At 34.5% G+C, this 18,776-nt stretch overlaps 2 protein-coding genes across 2 annotated transcripts in view; both read left to right on the top strand.

Moving 5' to 3' along the window:
* LOC150107005 (MFS-type transporter SLC18B1-like) lies at positions 1-17,368 on the top strand. Its single transcript, XM_090393537.1, has 5 exons — positions 1-192; positions 2,532-2,627; positions 4,192-4,265; positions 16,542-16,617; positions 17,203-17,368. Exons 1-4 carry the CDS (start codon positions 1-3, stop codon positions 16,561-16,563), a joined length of 384 nt encoding a protein of 127 aa, XP_090249663.1. The 3' UTR covers positions 16,564-16,617; positions 17,203-17,368.
* LOC150107006 (lysozyme-like) overlaps positions 16,569-18,776 on the top strand; it is a 24,252-nt gene continuing 22,044 nt past the window's right edge. The window contains exon 1 of the mRNA XM_090393538.1: positions 16,569-16,617. Within this exon, the coding sequence (XP_090249664.1) occupies positions 16,569-16,617 (49 nt within the window). The remainder of the gene's footprint in view (positions 16,618-18,776) is intronic.

Genomic DNA, 18,776 nt, shown 5'->3' on the forward strand with positions numbered 1-18,776 from the left:
ATGCTTTGCTCAAATGGAAGAATAATAACCAATTCTTTAAAGTCTTCGGTAACCTGTGGGGATAAAGAGCAGTCAACGCATGCGCCCAAACTGCATTTTACTAAACGACAATGGATTCTGCTGAACTTGTCCATTGGCAATCTTTGTGTTGGTATTTGTTCATCTCTGCAAGGTCCGTTTTTCCCAAGGGAGGTGAGTTTTCGATAAGCGAATTTCGTTTTAAAATATATATATCTTATTTCAAATGCAGTCACAAATATTATATATTCTAATCTTATGATTCAAAATGTACACTTTGTAGGCCTAAAATATAATTCCTTCTCCCTTTTTTTTGTTTTTAATTTTTTTTATAATTTTTAAATTTTATTTTTTTAATGTTTAGCTATTTTTAGATTCTCAACTAATTATTTTATTAGTTTCACTTAGTTATTAGTTAATAATAATTTATGATTTGCAGTGCAATTTGTAATATTATATTGTGATTAATGTAATTAATATTTATGAACGTAATTAATTAGCATTAATGTTATTCTAATTATAATTATACAGTTATAATGCAATTTGTTAATCAGTTGGATATTAAATAGATCGATGAATTAATTATCTGCATGTGTGATCGATAACGATGCAATAAGTTTGTTTAATTGCTCTGAAATAAAATAAACATACTACTAATGCAAAACTAAATATTCACATAAATTAACTAATTATCAAAGATAAAGGTATGATAACAGGCTGGAATGAACATACACTATTGTCTACGTTATCTGCTTTTACTTCGCTGAAAATATGAAATAAAAATCTTCATCTACATGGAGATTATTTATTTGACTTTTATTCTGAAATATTAATGAAAATGAGAATATAATTTCTTGTAAGTTAAATAATGTTAATATATAAGATAAAAATATTTCCATGGTTGATTCATATTCAGAAAATAATTTAAATGAATTAATACACCATTTATTTATTATTTTCAAATTCTTTAAATATTGCTCATGTAGCAAAATTTATTATTTAAAAAAATAATAAATTTTGCTATTTGTGGAAATAAGTCATTTTTAGGACTTCCAGGGTAACAAATGGCAATGCTGTAGCCGATGAAGTTTTAACTGAGGCTCGGCTATTGCCGTTACCCAGCCATGACTAGAGCTCTTTAGCTCAATAACACTCCATGCACACAGATTTACTTCATTCAGATGACGGGATTAAGAGTCAAGGACTCAGTCCATCTCCCAGTTCTTTTAAGAACTTTTGCTATTTGTGAGATGCGGTGATTGATTCATTCAATCCAATACCCTTGGAGGGTAATGGATGGCAATTCTGTAGCCATGAAATTCTAACTGAGGCTCGGCTATTGCTGTTACCCTCCTGCCACGATCAGAGCTTTAATTGCTCAATAACACCTTATCCATACACTGTTCTCTTCAGATAACGGGGAAGATGAAAAGCATTCTTGCTTAGCCCCTTTAAGCCAGTCCTTATAAGGACTTTTGCTATTTGCGACCTCCAATAAGGCAGGTGATGATAGATGATATTTCACCTGTTGATTAAGGACCTTATAACGAAGGACATCTACCAGCTAGTGAGTCTAGTCAGCATTTCTTCCGTCTAGAAAGGTATCCGTTTGTAGTGGGAATACCCGCTGGTTTTGCCAGAGTCCCTTTTGGAAATAGACCACACCACACCACACCACAGGGAGGTGGGGTTGACTTGACTGCATATTGCACATCGCTGTCCATTAGTAGCCCAAGTAATTATATTTATATAGTATTATAATTGTAATTATATATATATATATATATTATTTATTTATTTATTTATTACATATATATTACATATTAAAGACATTATTAAATATCAGTTAAAATGCATATTTGGGTTCGAGGCTATCGATTTGTGATTGCACAGTGAATTTAGTGCTCTTGTAAAATTGATGATTTTTATCTGTTTTATTGTGCTTTTCCCTTACTATAAAAGGCCCAAACCTTTTATAGTATATTAACGTATGTTTTAGTGTTTTGACTGTGTTTAGTGTTTGATAGCATATTTTTGTTAAGATATTGCAATATTAAATAGAGTTTGAAATGGCACCAAAAAAAGAGGAAAGGAATTGTAATGCTAAAAGGAGTAGTGAAGTCAGGTTGCTTGCCCTGCTAAGGAAAATATTGAAGTTATTTGAGGAGGTTACTGAAGGTCATGCAGAATTTTTGTAGGTTGTATAATCTCTTATCGCTTGTTTGATAGGTTTAGCAAATTGTTTAATTTTTTAAAATTTTATAAAATTGAAATTATCAATTACGAGTCTTATATTAAATATTTTAAAATTATATACGACTTCAAAAAAGTTAGATTTTTGATACTCTTTATAATTTTGACCATGCGTAAACACAAATCCAAGAAGAGCTAATACCATATCTTTCCTGATTTAAATGTTTTTTTTTTTTTTTTTTTTTTTTTCCGGAAAACGCAATTTAGTGTTAAGAACTGTTAAAAATCATACTGGACATACGATTTTGTTTGTTTCTTAGGCCGAGTCAAAAGGAGCAACTCCTACAGAATACGGACTGGTTTTCTCAATCTTCCACCTGGCTATTTTCGTGACGTCTCCCATCTTCGGAAAATTAGTAAGTTTATATCTTATAACGAATAACCAAAATTTAACATATTATATCAATAATATTTGCAACTTTTGCATCTGACGATTAAAAGAGAAATATTTTTTCGAAAGAGACCCAATAAGTATAAGACCCAGTAAAATCTTATACTTAATCAAAATCAGAATCAATAATTTATTATTGTTATTATTATTATTATTACATGACGCCTTCAAGAAGCCCAAAGACTCATCGAGGGTGGGCACCTACTCTACAACTCTCCTTCTCCACTACCACCATCACTCCATCCATCAATTACAGCCAACTGCTACTACCATCATCACATCACGTATACCAACGCCATCTACTGCCCACTACCACTACTAGTGTCTTTTTGTATGTAAAGTACATGTGTTCTCTTTAAGGAAATGATTTCAGTAATATCTCCAAACTCGCTGTAGCGACAAATAATGCTATTTTAAGCACAATCACAAATTTCTTAAAAGTTATTCAAAAAGTCAGCTGTTCTCAATATTATTATTGTTATTATTATTATTATTATTATTATTATTATTATAAGGCTTGAGGCGCTGGCATTCTCTGCACTAGGCCGCCGTTAAGTTCAACTCTAGTCAACGATTGGAGGAACGTTTCTAAACTTTCGACCCATTCTCGAGTTAGTCGAAGTCTGGCATGGTCAAGTAGGTTTTATCTCCCAGAAACCCTGATTTTTCATCGCGTAAACTCAAGAAAATTGACTGTAGAACCCACAGTATTTCAGATAAGAGCATATCCCGTTAGGGTTAGGTACTACCAGATGGCAGCACTTTCTTGCCAGACTCTTCCTCGGTTGCCTCTTATAATTAGTGATAGACATGGGTAAGCTATCTCTGATTGGCTATCAGTGTAGATTGAACTGCCCACTCAGTCTCCAAAAGCTAGATGGGGTTGAAAAAAGCCATTGCCTTCTCCTGATTTTTCTGATTATTATTATGAAATGTGGTAGTATTAGCAGCAGTATATGTAATAGCAGTAATTTAATAAAAGCAACAAAAAAGAAAATGATCAAGACTTATTTGTTTTCTTTCTCAAGAAGACAGCTGCAGTCGAAAATTTGCCAGTAAAGTCAATACTGCTTTCTTTGAACATATAGCAGAATTAAAGCAGAACCAACCGCGAGATATTTTACGATATTCTGAATCAATTTATGTTCAGGTCCGATCTGGAGATCTCTTGTTGTCTCAGGTTACAGATGGTTGCATGTTTTCTGCTTATTATTTGGCCATTCTTCTTCTTCTGCTCCAGACAGTTGCTGTTCATGATGGCCTTCACACTTTGGTCAAGGTGTGAATTTTGCACACCATCCCTTTCCCCCACACAGATATCATCCCTTAATATCTGCCTATCTGATTTTTTCATATAACCTAGAAAACCTAGAAAGTGATAATGCCTCTGATGAAGCGATAATATTTCATGAATATATTTTTGAACACTCCGTGTGTTTGTCATTATACGTTCTTTTAGTTACATTATAAATTTCAATATGCATGTGTGTGTGTGCGTGTGATATTCAGAATATGATTTTGTATCATAGGTCTCCCGTTTAACTCCGAAGTCTGTTTTAAATGGTGGAATGCTGGTGGCTTCCATTTCTATCATTCTTTTTAGGTGAGTTATTAACTTTAACTATCTTGTTATATAGTTATTAAGAAAATTTAAGGTTTTATGAGTATTCGGTATGGTTATAAGAATATCATCAATATGGGAGAGTGTGTTGACTGACGCTGCATTTGGCATTTGGATCAATTGCACAGGCTGTGGGTGAACATTATTGATTCCAATTGTGATAAACAGTGGCCAAAAGCTATGTGGAAGTGATTGGAGTGTATGGAGTGTATTAATGAGAGAGGGATCACCAATGAATCTAACTGTTCTTTTCTATAGAATCCAGTATTTTTAGGGAGCTCCTAGGAGTACTATCCCAGATGCGAGAGAAGTATTCAATGGTTCGGTGGATTTGTGATTTGTATATGGTTAGGATCTGTTTGGAGTTAAAGTACCGCCTCTAGCGAAAGAAGAAAACCTAATTTTTTGGATGCAATATCTGCGATAATAAAGACTGTGCAAGGGTCATAAGGACGTTACAACGTTTGCCCTCTAGTTGAGAATACCTCGTTTCCAATATTGTTGATAACGGGAGAAAAATGTGTAAAGGCTCTTCATCTTCTGATACTTTAGATGGATCATTTGATGAAAGTCAACAATTGGCCATTTCCTGATGCGCAGTCACAGGATGTACTTGTCATGTGCAGGACTGATAAATCACCATCATTATCATCACTCTATGAAGATATGTATCTTCAAGAGGTGTACAGAATACTATACTACTACAATAAGTTTAATTCCCTAATTTCCTGTCGACAGTTTTCCTCCAAATTAATATGCTATTTCTCAAGACTTCAATATTGTCATATCTAACATTTCGTTCTTCTAAGGCACTTCTGACTGAATGAATTTACCTCGATCGTAGTCTTTCTCTGGGTCTGTTTCTTCCATTCTGGTATCAAATGCTTGTTTCCAATCTTTCCTTTTTCTCTTTAAATGACTATACAATCTTAGCATAGCTTTTTTCATACATATTCCTGAATGCTAGCAATGCCAGTTATTATAATAATTGGCATTGCTAGCATTCAGGATTATAATTAGTATTAGGATTATAATTAATCTTAATATTGTCGTTTGTCTTATGATTCCATGATTGATTCCATCTGTTTCTAGTCAATGACCCTTTTTCTTTTAAACTAACTCTGATTACTTATTTGTTCCATAACTTCTGGAATCCGCCCTGAGTTCGAATTATTTGCACTTTACAAACTTCACAACTTATTTTTCTGACTGGATCAGTCAATATTCTCTCAGCATTTGTCTGATTCGCCAAGGTTCTGTTCTTCTTTTCGAACTCTTTCGTTTTTTTCTTGAATAATATTTGTATTTGTGTTCATCATCGACTTCTGGAAAATTCTCGACTTTGATTCTGTTTTCCATTTTCGAACATATTTTCTTCACATTATAATATATATTTGATCTACTCGCTTCCTATTTTAAATCCTCTGCATACTCTTATCCCCTTAATCAGAGTGAAGATATCACTGTCAACATTAACGTAGTGAAAGAAAATTTTCTTATTTTTTATTTGTGTCTTCTCTATATGAACTTGTGAAATGATTTCGTCTTCATCGTCTCTCCTCCACTTTAAATCCTCGAACCCTCTCATTGTCTTGATGTTTGATTCATTAGCTGTGCTAAGAGCGGTCAAAAGCTTCGCATACCAAAAGTCACTGGAGAAAAAAAATCCATTATTGCATTACACTTGCAACAAATCCATGAAAAAATTCAAGTATGATTTTGAAAGGAACATTTGTAGAAAATGTGCTTCCTACTTTAATAATCTTCCGAGGTCTTTCATTTACGTTTTCCTATGGAAGGAAAACAACCTGTATTCGACGTATTCCAAAAAGGAAAGATAAAGGCTAAACATCAAATAATCCTGCCATCACCCTCACAATTTCACCCTAAAATAATGAAGAAATTTGTCAAAAGACTAGAGGATAGTAAATTAATCATCAACCAGCACTATCCACTTTGGGACATCACCTATGGAAATGATTGAAGCCTATCACTATTAACATTTCAAGAACTGGATGTTGCATACATCCTATAATCTGGAATTAACAATAGGGACATCCTTCCTCGGTCCTTAGCTGTATGTTATGTTGGATGTCTTGCCACTTCACTTCAGATTTTCTTGGCAGTGACAGACCGCGCACAAAGTTGATAATTTCAATCCTCGCTAAGGAATTACCTCAATAGGCTTTTACTTTTCTAATTAGTTAATCACCTATATTACACAGCGTATTGGGACAACGGTGTTCGTAGCATTCAGTTCAAAGAATCCCTACAAAGCCCCACCCAAAGTTAAAAGAACTGGCTGTTTCTTTAACTTTGGGCAGTTAGAGAATCCCTGTCAAAAATATAAAGGAGAGTGCGGCAACTGATCATTCTTCGGCTGGCAGGCATTTAGAAAAGGACATTTACGGTGGAAGTAGCTATAAGTGTTCCTTTCTCTGATGTTACAGCATTCTTCCTTATCTGCAGATCAAAGAATGTCTAGGATCAGTTTTTGGCTCAAACGGGACTTATCAGAGAATAGAAGTATTCCCGCCTTTGTTAGGGTACCAGTAGCCTCCGTAGCTCAGTCGGGATTGACGAAGCCCTTTGGTCGGAAAGGCCTGGGTTCGATTCCCGTCCAAAACTTGAGGAACCTTTATCTGTTAACCGGTTAACTCCCCTTTAGATTAAAGGTGAGTTAACTGGTCTCATACGGAGGTAGAGGGTTTTTTCACCCGGAAACTTAGGTTTTTCGTCCCTTAGAAAAGGCAAACTGGCCCCGTGAACACATGCTCTCAAAAATGCGTACTAAATCCCTCATTAGGAGAGCTCAACCAGTCCTAAGGGATGGTCGGGGGGGGGATACTCCACACGAATAAAATAAAAAATACATCAGTTTCGACGAAGTCTGCGTTGGTTTCTTGTTAACGTGATAAAAACCGCTAGCTTCACTGTATTGTCCACTTGAATGGTCCACTTCACTGTATTGTCCACTTATTCCAACCAAATTTTCAATATTCTTATAAACATTTTGGTACAGTCTAATTAGATTTTTGTGTGTGGTCATGTTGTTTCCGTTTCATATTAAGAGCGGTAAGCCATTAAAGATTTTTTGGAGCAGCCCAATAGATATATATATCATTAGTGTATTATTTCATTTTGCACTTTTGGGATAAAATATGTTAAGCCCGCGTTTCTGCAGAACTATGTATCTTTTCTAACACATACGTATTGATTATTAAATAGAAAATTAATGACGGAAAATCTCACGTAAAAAGATTTTTTTAAATTTTTAATTATTTTATTTTATTTTATTTATTTTTATTATTCTTTTATTATTATTTTTTTAAATAGTATAATTTTCGCCTGTGTGTCACAGGCATCTTCAGTATATCTTAAGCTGAAATTAAACCATAATTGACAATTCCAAAAAGCGCCACCTAAGTAACTAGTGTAAGATAAATAAAAAGGACAATAAAATTTTCTAACAAAAAAAAACTATATATACAATAAAAAGTTAGGAATGATTAGCTGATTTGTAAAGTACTATCTCCCATAAAGGGGGTAGGCGTAAACCATCAGATCTATTTAAGTTAGGAGAGTGGAGTGAAGTTTCACATATTTCTTTATAAAGCCGTTCTATGAGGAACCGACTTTTGTGAAGGACTTTTGTCTTTTTCCAATGGACTCTATGTCTGGTTAAGATGGCACGTTCTGCAAGTCCAGACTGTTCAGGTTAAAGATACTGAATAATATAAGACTGGTTCTTCTAGTCGAAGAAGGAAAATCTGCCTCTAATCGACTAGAAGAACACCAGTCTTATATTCAGTACCTTAAACTTGAACAGTCTGAACTTGCAGAACGTGCCATCTTAACCAGACACAGAGTCCATTGGAAAAAGACAAGAGTCCTTCACAAAAGTCGGTTCCTCATGGAACGGCTTTATAAAGAAATATGTGAAACTTCACTCCACTCTCCCAACCTACCCCCTTTATGGGAGATAGTACTTTCTTTCTTTCCTAACTTTTTATTCCATATACAGGGTGTTCGGGATAAATTTGACATATTTATAATTAATTATATTTTTCCGTAAGTTACATGTATTAACACACACTTCTCTTCATTTAAAAGTTTGGACCCTTCTTCATTCATATACAAGATCAGAAAGGATGGATAGCTGGAACCCACCTGAATCATGGAAGAGAATAACTTGTATCATGATGATTCGTGCCCGCCATCAAAATAAGGATATTACGACTGCTGCCCAATGCTCCCTGAATACAGTAAAAACAATCAGGCATGAACTAGAGACTTGCAATGGTGACTACGAGGATGTAGCAAGAAGAAAGATCCCTAGCAGACGATCTGATTGCGTTCGTACAGCAGAATTCCTCGCAAATCTGCAGGAACAGGTGTTGAAGAACCCTGGCATTGGAATTCGGGCTTTGTTCGTGGAGTTGCTAACTGTAGTCAAGCCCTGGATAACAAGGGTAGCCAATGGTAGGCCGTATGTATGGCAGCAGGAATCGGCCCCTTGCCACACCTCTGGGAAAAGTCAAAAATGGTTGTCTGAAAATTTCTACGACTTCACCAGTCCAAATGTTTGGCCTCCAAACTCCCCAGACCTTAACCCCATGGATTATTTTGTATGGGGCGCAGTTGAAAAAGACACCAATCGCACTTCCAGTAATACAAAAGCCCAGTTAATGGATAAAATTAAAACAGTTTTTGCGGCCCTTCCCAGGGAGACTGTAGCATCAGCTTGTTCGAGGTTCCGAAGCAGAATTGAAGCTGTGATCGATGCTAATGGTGGTTATTTTGAGTAAATCTTGTTGATAGTATTGTAATTAACTCTGCCTGTAATGTTTTTTTGTCAATTCATTAAATTTAATAGATACAAAGAAGATTTTCTTTTTCCTTACGAAACTGTCAAATTTATCCCGAACACCCTGTATAGTTTTTTTTGTTAGGAAATTTTATTGACCTTTCTAGTTATCTTACACTAGTTACTTAGGTGGCGCTTTTTGGAATTGTCAGTTATTGTTTAATTTCAGCTTAAGATATCCTGAAGATGCCTGTGACACAGAAAATTATACTATTAAAAAAAATATTTTTACGTAAGATTTTCAGTCATTAATTTTGTATTTATATGTCTACTCACGGTATTCCTTTATTAAGAGGTATTGATTATTATACTTTAGGAAAAGTGGTATCCTGTAGATATAATTGTCTCGTGGTCAAATATTTATTAAGGTATATTTTGCGTTCACTGCAGTGTCAAACTGCGTATTAATTTATTTCGTAATGAGATTACTGGTGTCAGTGTGGCGTGGTATGTTCCTCCCCAGGTTGGTATACCGTACTGTTAACTGTCCGTATCCAGCAGAAACACGTTCTTGACATTATCGCAGTTAAGGATCTTTTTAAAAAGAAGACTCGAGATAGCATAAATCTTATTCTATTTTATACTTCTCTAATATATGGTTTCCAGTTTAAGTTGTTGTCAATTTTTAATCCTGAATAGGCTATAGTATTCACGTTTTCAATCTCCATGCAGATAATATAGTTTTGATTAATTTTGCAGTTAAAGTTATGTAGGAATATATCGATGGAAAAAATTGTTTTAGTAACATTTACATTTATATTTTCTTATCTACATATAGGTCTTCCTACATATACATTAATATTTATATCCACATATATTTACACCATTTCATTAATTCAGACATCATAATTAAATTATGTTACATTACAGCTACTGGAAGTTTAAGTTATTGACAAAATTAAAAATTTTTAATAATACTTTTGGATAAGTCTCTGGTTTGATGTGTCCAGAAGTGATGGCGTGTTTCATTAGAGTCATCCGGATGAAGTCCAGTAGCTGACAGTCGTGTAGGAAGTGATCGACAATCTGTTGAAGTTGTACAACGAATACATAATGGCGATTCCAAGATATAGAATCTGTATAGATGGTGTCTTTATTTTCCATGTCCCGTTCCTAGCATGGTAGACCTGGAGAGATGGCGTGTATTTTCAACTGGAGACATCGTCTGATACTTGGCAAGAATCCTTTGGTTGTTGATCTGTTTTTTGTTGCTTTCCACAAATTTAGGCTTATTTTTTCTGCAAGTGCTTTTTAAACAGATTTTGAGTACTTCTGGTAACTTGTTTCTTATCCGCTCTCTCGTTTTCTGCTACCTCAGTATGCCTCTTCACCCAGCAGAACTTGATTTCCCATCCCTCTAGAGTGAGATTCCAAACCAGATTTCTTGTCTGTTGTATTAACGCTAGATGGCTAGTCTGGTTTTTTATGCTGTCTCTTAGTGCTTCTACTGTCACTGTAAATCGTTCTTGCCTTTTGATGAGATCAGTTGAGTTCCCGGAGGTATGTAAGTGAATGAACTACAGCAAGTAGTACTGCTTGGTTGTTGTAACAGAGGGGATCTTGTATAGTGGACTGTCCGTAATATACAATGAAAGAACAACAACCACCGTTTCCTTTAGTTTTGTTCCCGTGAGTTTATATATGGTAATTATCAATTTCAGAGCTTTCCTTCTCCTTAATATATGTTATCTTTGCTGGGTAAGGCCACCTCTTTGTAGTGAAGGGGACGTTCATTGCAATTTCGATCAATATTGAGATTTCCGTTATATATCTTCCGGAAGTGACTTCATATATAGGAGATAATTCTAGCATCTTCAGGTAGATGGGTGTTAGACTAGCAATAACGCAAGGCGCATCGAACGATATTCTGCTGTATCCTTTAATCATTCGTATGGTTAGAAGGCGTTGATCTCTGTTTAACTTTTATAGGTTTGTTTTTTAGATTTAGTATATTTCGAAAATTGCAGCACGCTCACAATTTCAAGCTATGAGTTGCCACTGTTCGAGAATTAAAAAAAAAAGTTTGGAAGAATTATTTATTCTGTTTCTCCAGAAGACAGCATTATAGGGGAATGGGATTAAAACATCTACTCTTTCTTTCTAAATGAAACAAAAAGTCGATTATCTTGCAGTAATTGATATTACAGTTCTACGAGTGAAAAAAAGAAAAAAATATCATAGAGCAAGATATTCTTCTTTGAGATCTTTGCAACACTTCTAAGAAGATCACGACCCGACAGCATTTATTCAATATATTCATCATGAATCAGTCTTCTAATAACTCTGAATAAGCCTTTTCTTTACATCCGAATGAGATGGCATTTTTATAAATTTTTCCTTCATCTCGTACATGCTATTTATGTGATCATTCATTCTTTTTTATTAATTCAGTATCTCCAGAAGTTTTCTAATTCGAAAACTTTTGACTGATCCAATCCTAAAAGTTAAAGGCTCTTTAGACGTTATTTTGCAACATTGATTTTCCTGACAGGTTGTTATATTCTTTGATATTTTCATTTGTGTTATTCGTTTAATCTTACTTCCTGTTTCATTTCTTTAGGTACGCATGAAGAAGCAATTGTCAAGGCAAAAATATTAAACGTTATGTGAAAAGATGCAGACACTAAACGCATGCTACGTGGTACTGTTTCCATGGTAACTATTGTGATTTCGTATTCCCTACTTCAAGGTTTCCCAAACTTTTTTTTTCCGTGGCCCGGTTATTTTAATACTTCATCTTCGTGACCCACTAAAATTTTTATGGCCAATAGGTAAAAAAAAAACAGATTTAAATGTTCATGGAGTTTTCATTTATTATTATTATAATAAAGAAGCATTTACTCTTACAAAAATATAAAGAAATTAAATTAAAACCAAGTAATTTATTAATGAGAAGTGTGATAACTAGAAACTTCAGGTTTGGACGAAAAGATGATAACTTTATTCTTAAATCCAGTTCGACTTCCAATCGGTTTCTATATTTATTTTTTAGAAAAACCAATGTTTGAAAGCCTGTTTCACACTTATAGGTTGGGACAAAAGGCATTAAAAATTTTATCGCTTTTTCTGCGACCAGGGATTTAGCTTTCGTGACCCAGGTCGAGACCCACCATTTGGGAAACATGAGCAAATACCTGGATAGTGTTACATCGGACCCTTTAGGGAGTGCAACACTGACGCAACTCATGGTAAGGGTGGAGCAAGCTCCTATCACTATTCTTGATATTTCCCCATAATGTGAAACCCAGCTCCTAGGTGTGTTGTAACACTATCCAGGTATTAGATTACGCTTGGACTCGCCGAACTGTATATATTTACTATATTCGGCATGAAACTCTTTGAGTTTCTTATTCGGCTATGAAACAATATGGGATGTAATATTCCTTAACTTAAATCAGCTGTAACATTGTTACAAAATATAAGCAAATTGCTAAAACATGACCTTCCTTTAGTAAACTCATGCTGTTCCTTGTAGAGTATGGCATGTTTGTCAACCTCTATCTGTATGCGAGTTCTTACCAACTTCTCTAAAATCTTCACTTCCACTCCAGAGATACTGATGGATTGGTAGTTAGACACATTATTATTTGCACCACCCTTGTACAATGGAACTATCATACATTCCTTCCATTACTGAGACGAGACTCAAGTTACAAAAACATGTGAAAAGCGGATCCAACTCGACTGAACATTCTTTTAGCAAACGGGCTAATATTCCACCTATCCCTAAAGACTAATCTTATCCAGGTTATGCAACATCTCTTCAACCTCATTTTCATGAACCTCTAACTCTTCATCCGATGTATCAGTAGCACTGTTCACCATGTAACATACACCTGGTTGATATATCTTAGAAAACTGAGCACTCATCAGCTGAAAAATGTCATTAGCTTCCGACACTTGAGTACCATCTGCATTTGACGAAGTTATTCTTTCACATTCATTCTTTCTTTTGCTTGCAGCATAATGATAAAATTATTTTGGGTTGCCTTTAGCTTGCATGCCCAATTTCGTTTTCATACCTCGATTTAGCTTCGCACAATACTCGTTACTTTTCTGGCCTGAGCTTTATATACTTCATAACTCCTCTCACTCTTATTCTCATGATATTCTTTCCACATCATCTTCTTCTCATGGATTTCTTGCTTAATAAGGTTGGACATCCATTTCACTCCCAACCTATTTGTTATTCGAACACTTGGGATATATTCATATACTGCCCTATTTAAGCACTTTTTCAAATATTCCCTTGCATTTCTGATATTTATCCCATAGAACCGCAGCTTTGTAGTTCAGCATGTAACTTGTTTTAATAGGAGCATCAATACAATTAGATACTTCCCAAGAACGCACAGCATGATCACTGTCCCCAACTGGAGGTAAAATAGCTATATTCTTAACAGAGACCCATTCTGACGCTATGAATAAATCTAACATCTAACACTCTTTGGCCTGGAGTTCCTTCTTTCACATGCTGCTTAAGAAAGTTGTCTCGTAACAATTCAATGAATTCCTCTTCTTTCTTATCTTGAGATTTCTCTTCTACCCAATCAATGTTTGGGAAATGGAATTAACACAAAGTATTAAAAAGAATCAACTGCTAAAGTCATCTGCTACTTCCTTAGTCCTTATATAAGGACTGGCTTAAAGGGGCGAAGCAAGAATGCTTTTTATCTTCCCCGTTATCTGTAGCGGACAGTGTAGGGATAAGGTTTTATTGAGCTATTAAAGCTGTGATCATGGCAGGAGGGTAACGGCAATAGCCGGGCCTCAGTTAGAACTTCTTTGGTTACAGCAATGCCATCCATTATCCTCCAAGGGTATTTTACTCATCACTCCTAACCATCTGCTACTTCCGCCAATCACGAATAAATTAGTACCTTTATGATTATGTAAATGAAAAGGTGTAGTAGTAAGTTTTGTAAATTAAATTAGACACATGAAGTTTTTAAAAAAATTAATACATTTTTAAGATTTGAATTATTATTAAAAATAAACTGAATTCTACATTTTTGGTTTTAAATAACATATAAGAAGCAATATTGAAATCGCGGTGTATCTTAGATCAATGAAATCACGAATATCGAATTTTTCACTCAACACCTCTTATGTTGCATCATGATTTCTACATTTTAGGTAATAACTTTAAGTAGCTCTTACAAAGAAAACCAATTCTTAATGCACCCGAAAGGATATTTATGAGAATGATGGAATATATATATATATATATATATATATATATATATATATATATATTATGTATTATGTGATCGAAAAGTGCATGCGCTAGAATAACTAAATGTAAGTTTTCGTTAATAATTTTTTGCAATCTGTTGCCCGAAAGACCGGAATTTATACGAATATTGATTTGTTGGCTGATATTTCATAAATATAGTCACACCACCCAAAGAGTGTACAACATTACAAATATGTATATATAAGAGCCTCAGTAGCTCAGCCGGTATAGAGGAAGCCGTTTGATCGGAAAGTCCTGGAGTCCGATTCCCATCAGTGATGTGAGGAACCTTAATCTGGTCTCTTTCGACTAAAGGTGAGTTAGCCGGTCTCATACGGAGGTAGGAGTTGTTTCACCCGTAAACTCGAGTTTTTCGTCCCTCAGAACAGGCTAACCGGCCCCCTTGAAAACACACGGATTACAGTCATGAATACTTACGACAATATGTTGAAGAGACAGGGTCCTCACCACACGTCGTTACAGTGGTAGTTAACGATGAGTCACATCGTGGCAGTCAACCTCCGAGATAGGAGACGATATACGAATGGGAATGTATATATATTTTTTATTTTATACTCGTATTCTTGTTTTTTGTTGTATTTGTTTTTATTATTATTATTTTAATAATAAAAAAGTATAAATGTCATCAATATTGTCGCTACGACAGGACATTTATGACAAGGAGTTGTAACCAATTTGATATACTTTATTTTTTATCAAATAGAGAAAATTTCCTCCATTAATACCACTGGTAAATGGTATTAAAGGGGGGAGGATTTCAGAGGAATAATAATGGGGCTCTTATCTCAAAATGAAATGAAGTTTGGTGCTCAAAAACCACATCAGAATATTTGGACTTTACTGAGCTAATGAACGCGAAAAGAACACAAACAATTGAATCTACTTCGTAACCAAAGTAGATTCAACTGTTCTCAGATTTATGTATTTCAGATGTGTCTTCTTTTCTTCTCTTTTACTGTGCATTCCACTATTCTTCTATTAGCGTGAATTGAGGTTCAAAAACACCTCGTACATATAAATAAGGGAGACAAAGAAACGAATTATAATTAGGCTGTTAATAATTAACATTGAGCGAGTAAATATATGCAAATGATTTGAAATCTAAAAGTATTTTAGATTTGAAATCATTTGAAATTAGTAATATAATGCCACTGCGTGAAAAAAAATGGATTGTTGTGTGTGTGTGTGTGTGTGTGTGTGTGTGTGTGTGTGTGTGTGTGTGTGTGTGTGTGTGTGTGTGTGTGTGTGTGTGTGTGTGTGTGTGTGTGTGCTGTTCACAAATGCACCTTGGGAAGATTATGCTGGTTTAACATTTTCCCACCCTTATCATTAGAAGATTCAAGAGTGTCTTTCCTTATTTCAGACTTCTCAATGTTGTTCTCTTTCTGCAAATATCTCCCAAGCATTTTTCCCCGAAACATCCTAGGTATTTCGGTTGAATGAGTATCCATGTTCTTACCAGAAGGATATATTCTTTAAGCATCTGTACATCTTTTTAAGAATACACTGCATCATTAGATGACTTTGCTTTCATCTCCTTCTGCTGTGCTTTGTTCTTAGATGGGTTGATGCTTTAGGTGGTCACACAGATGTCTTTTAGGCATCTTGGAGCACTGTTTCTTACGTCCAGTGGAATTATTTTATTTTTAGTAAAACCGCTGAGCCTTCTCTGGAGTAATTGCAATCAGGAGGTAAAATTAAAAACTCATTTTTCTATTTAACGCCACATAGTAGTTCGATATCGAACATTTGTATGAATTTACCACACAATTCGTATACTGATTGGAAAGAAGACAACGGACTTCCCCATGAAGGTGCATCGTGCCCTGTAACAAGTGACGTGTTTATAGGCGGTATAATTTGGAGGAATATGATGCTCTCAAGTCACTGCAACGGTGTCCTGGTGAAATGGCTGCGAGAAGGGAACCTGACGGAGTTCGAAAGAGGAGTCAACTGCAAGTATCACTCGACGACTCCTCACAATCACCCGAACGTAACTTTAGTTAAATGATTTCTTAAAGGTTTGTGAAATGTAAACGAAATAATTGTTCATGAAATTTCAAAATATTTTTGATTAAGAATTATGTTTTATGTGAGATTTTAAATATGTTACTATCATTTCATTGTTCTTTAGATCTTCGGAACGACAACATTGATGACGATGTCAGATGTGCTAAGAAAATTTACGGCCGGCACCGATTTTCGGCATGGTGAGTATTAACTGTCTTAGGTAAATTGCAGATTAGAATTTTCTTGACGACTAAAGAAGACCCAACACACTTTCCACTGTTCTTAGGAACAAACGTTTGCAGTAATACAACACTGAGGCAACTCGTAAACAAATAGGGTAAGAACAGTAAGGAAATTCTGTATCTGTATGCACTAGCTTACTTATTCAAAACTACGCATATTCTACCCTTCTCTAAATTATTCTGCGTAAGCATTTATTACTCACTGATAGCAGTTAATCGCCATATTCCTCTACTGATGTTCGAAGTACAAGTTATCACATTCTTGTTCAGTCTAATGTGTCATTGAGAGATTACTAAGGAGGGGTTCAATTGATCTTTTCTTAAGAAATTGTGTAGGAAAACCAACCAAAAAGAATACCCGCATTTGGAAGAATAATATACTATCTTCAAAACCTTAGTAGTTTCGGCCACCATTTCAACGAATACTCAGACATTCTCAGACTCGAGTACTCGTTGAGCTCTCAGACGTACATCGTACTGTTTATACTTGTTCTTGTTTAAATGGTTTGGTCATTTGGTGTTCCTCTTTATTTTGTTTCTTAGGTACGGCTGGAGAAGCAAATGTAAAGGGAAGAACGTCGAGTAACATGTGAAAGAATGCAGATATCTCTTGATGTATGGTGCTGTTTCCATAGTTACCGATTCGATTCATACTTACAACAATTGCTACCAGAGGACGCTCAGCTACTATATTCGTCATAATCTTAAAATAATTGTTTTTATAATAAAATCATTAAATCTTAAAAAGTAAAAGAATGTTGGCTTTAGTATTTTTATTCACTTTTATTTATTTTTTATAGAGGTTCCAGCTTGGACATTTTTAAATCCTTTTATGGTATTTGTTACTGTAACTGACTTTATAAATAAAATATATTTTCTAACACATAAACATAATTTGTACTTATCGGTTTATTGATCGTTTGTTATATTTATATTTATAGATTTCTTTTTACAGTTCACTAAAAACAATAAAGGTCAAACCCAGTAGGGTAAGGCCTGCATCCATACAGACACTTATTTGAACAAAAAGAAATTAAATTACTATACTGTAAAAAGATATAGAATAAATAAAGTTCTGTTTCAAAATTTGCGATATAATTGTTCAACTATTGAAATGACTACAAATAATAATAAAAAGTGTTTTATCCTCCTTAAAATGTTAAAAGTTGATTATCGCAGCGAGATTTTAGAATTATGTAAAAATAAATAAAATATAACAAGAATAATAATAAAATTAATAATGTTAGCTTGCCCACTCTAACTATATACTATAGGAGACTAGTTTTCAAAACTTTCGGCCACAAAATTCAAATGAAAATATTTGCATCTTATATGTTTATTTATTTATTTCAGCTGTAAACTAGACTATTACGTAGCTAAACAAATATTTTATTATTTTTTTTATTTCTGTCGTTATGAAATGGAGTCTCTGTTCATGATCACCACTATTAACAATTAGTTATTTTCACAGAAGAATGTGGATTTTCACAAACATAAATATATGCAAAACCTACATTTTTTTCACCTCAGTAGAAATTAATATTATTAATTCTCTACCAAATTTTCCACAACTTTCAATAGAAAGTTGTGAAAAATTTGGTAGGGAAAATCTAGCTGTGATAATCAACTTTTAACATTTTAAGGAGGCTAAAATACTTTTTATTATTATTTGTAGTCATTTCAATAGTTGAATAATTATATCGCAAATTTTGAAACAGAACTTTATTTATACTATATCTTTTTACAGTATATGAGCCACTGTCAATAGAGTTCAAGTGATGAAGGATTATCTAAAACCAGACTGTTCTTTAGGGAGGATGTTTAGGTCATTTACTGAGGTTTTGAGTGGTGAGAGGATGACCTACTCTGCAACCTTACCCAGATTGGAAATGAGACTGATTGGACGATAATTTTGCGGTAGGTGAGGGTCCTTGCCTGGCTTATGTATAGGGATTACATCAGCCAGTTTCCAGGTGGAAGGAAAATAGTGAAATCTTAAAATTGCATTTATTATACTGGTCAGGTGCACTACAGCTTTTCGAGGCAGCAGCTTGATCACCCTGTTTGAGATGCCGTCTGGTCCATTAGCTTTATTGTTCTTAAGTTCTTTAATAATA

Source organism: Typopeltis vanoorti, chromosome 5, assembly GCF_054136105.1.
Source record: "Typopeltis vanoorti isolate ZY-2024b chromosome 5, IOZ_Tvanoo_1.0, whole genome shotgun sequence".
In the NCBI taxonomy this organism is placed as follows: domain Eukaryota; kingdom Metazoa; phylum Arthropoda; class Arachnida; order Uropygi; family Thelyphonidae; genus Typopeltis; species Typopeltis vanoorti.

Coding starts and splice junctions, on each gene's coding strand:
- LOC150107005 (XM_090393537.1), top strand. CDS start 1: ATGCTTTGCTCAAATGGAAGAATAATAACCAATTCTTTAAAGTCTTCG. Junction 193..2,531: donor GTCCGTTTTTCCCAAGGGAG/GTGAGTTTTCGA, acceptor TTTGTTTCTTAG/GCCGAGTCAAAAGGAGCAAC. Junction 2,628..4,191: donor CTCCCATCTTCGGAAAATTA/GTAAGTTTATAT, acceptor TTTGTATCATAG/GTCTCCCGTTTAACTCCGAA.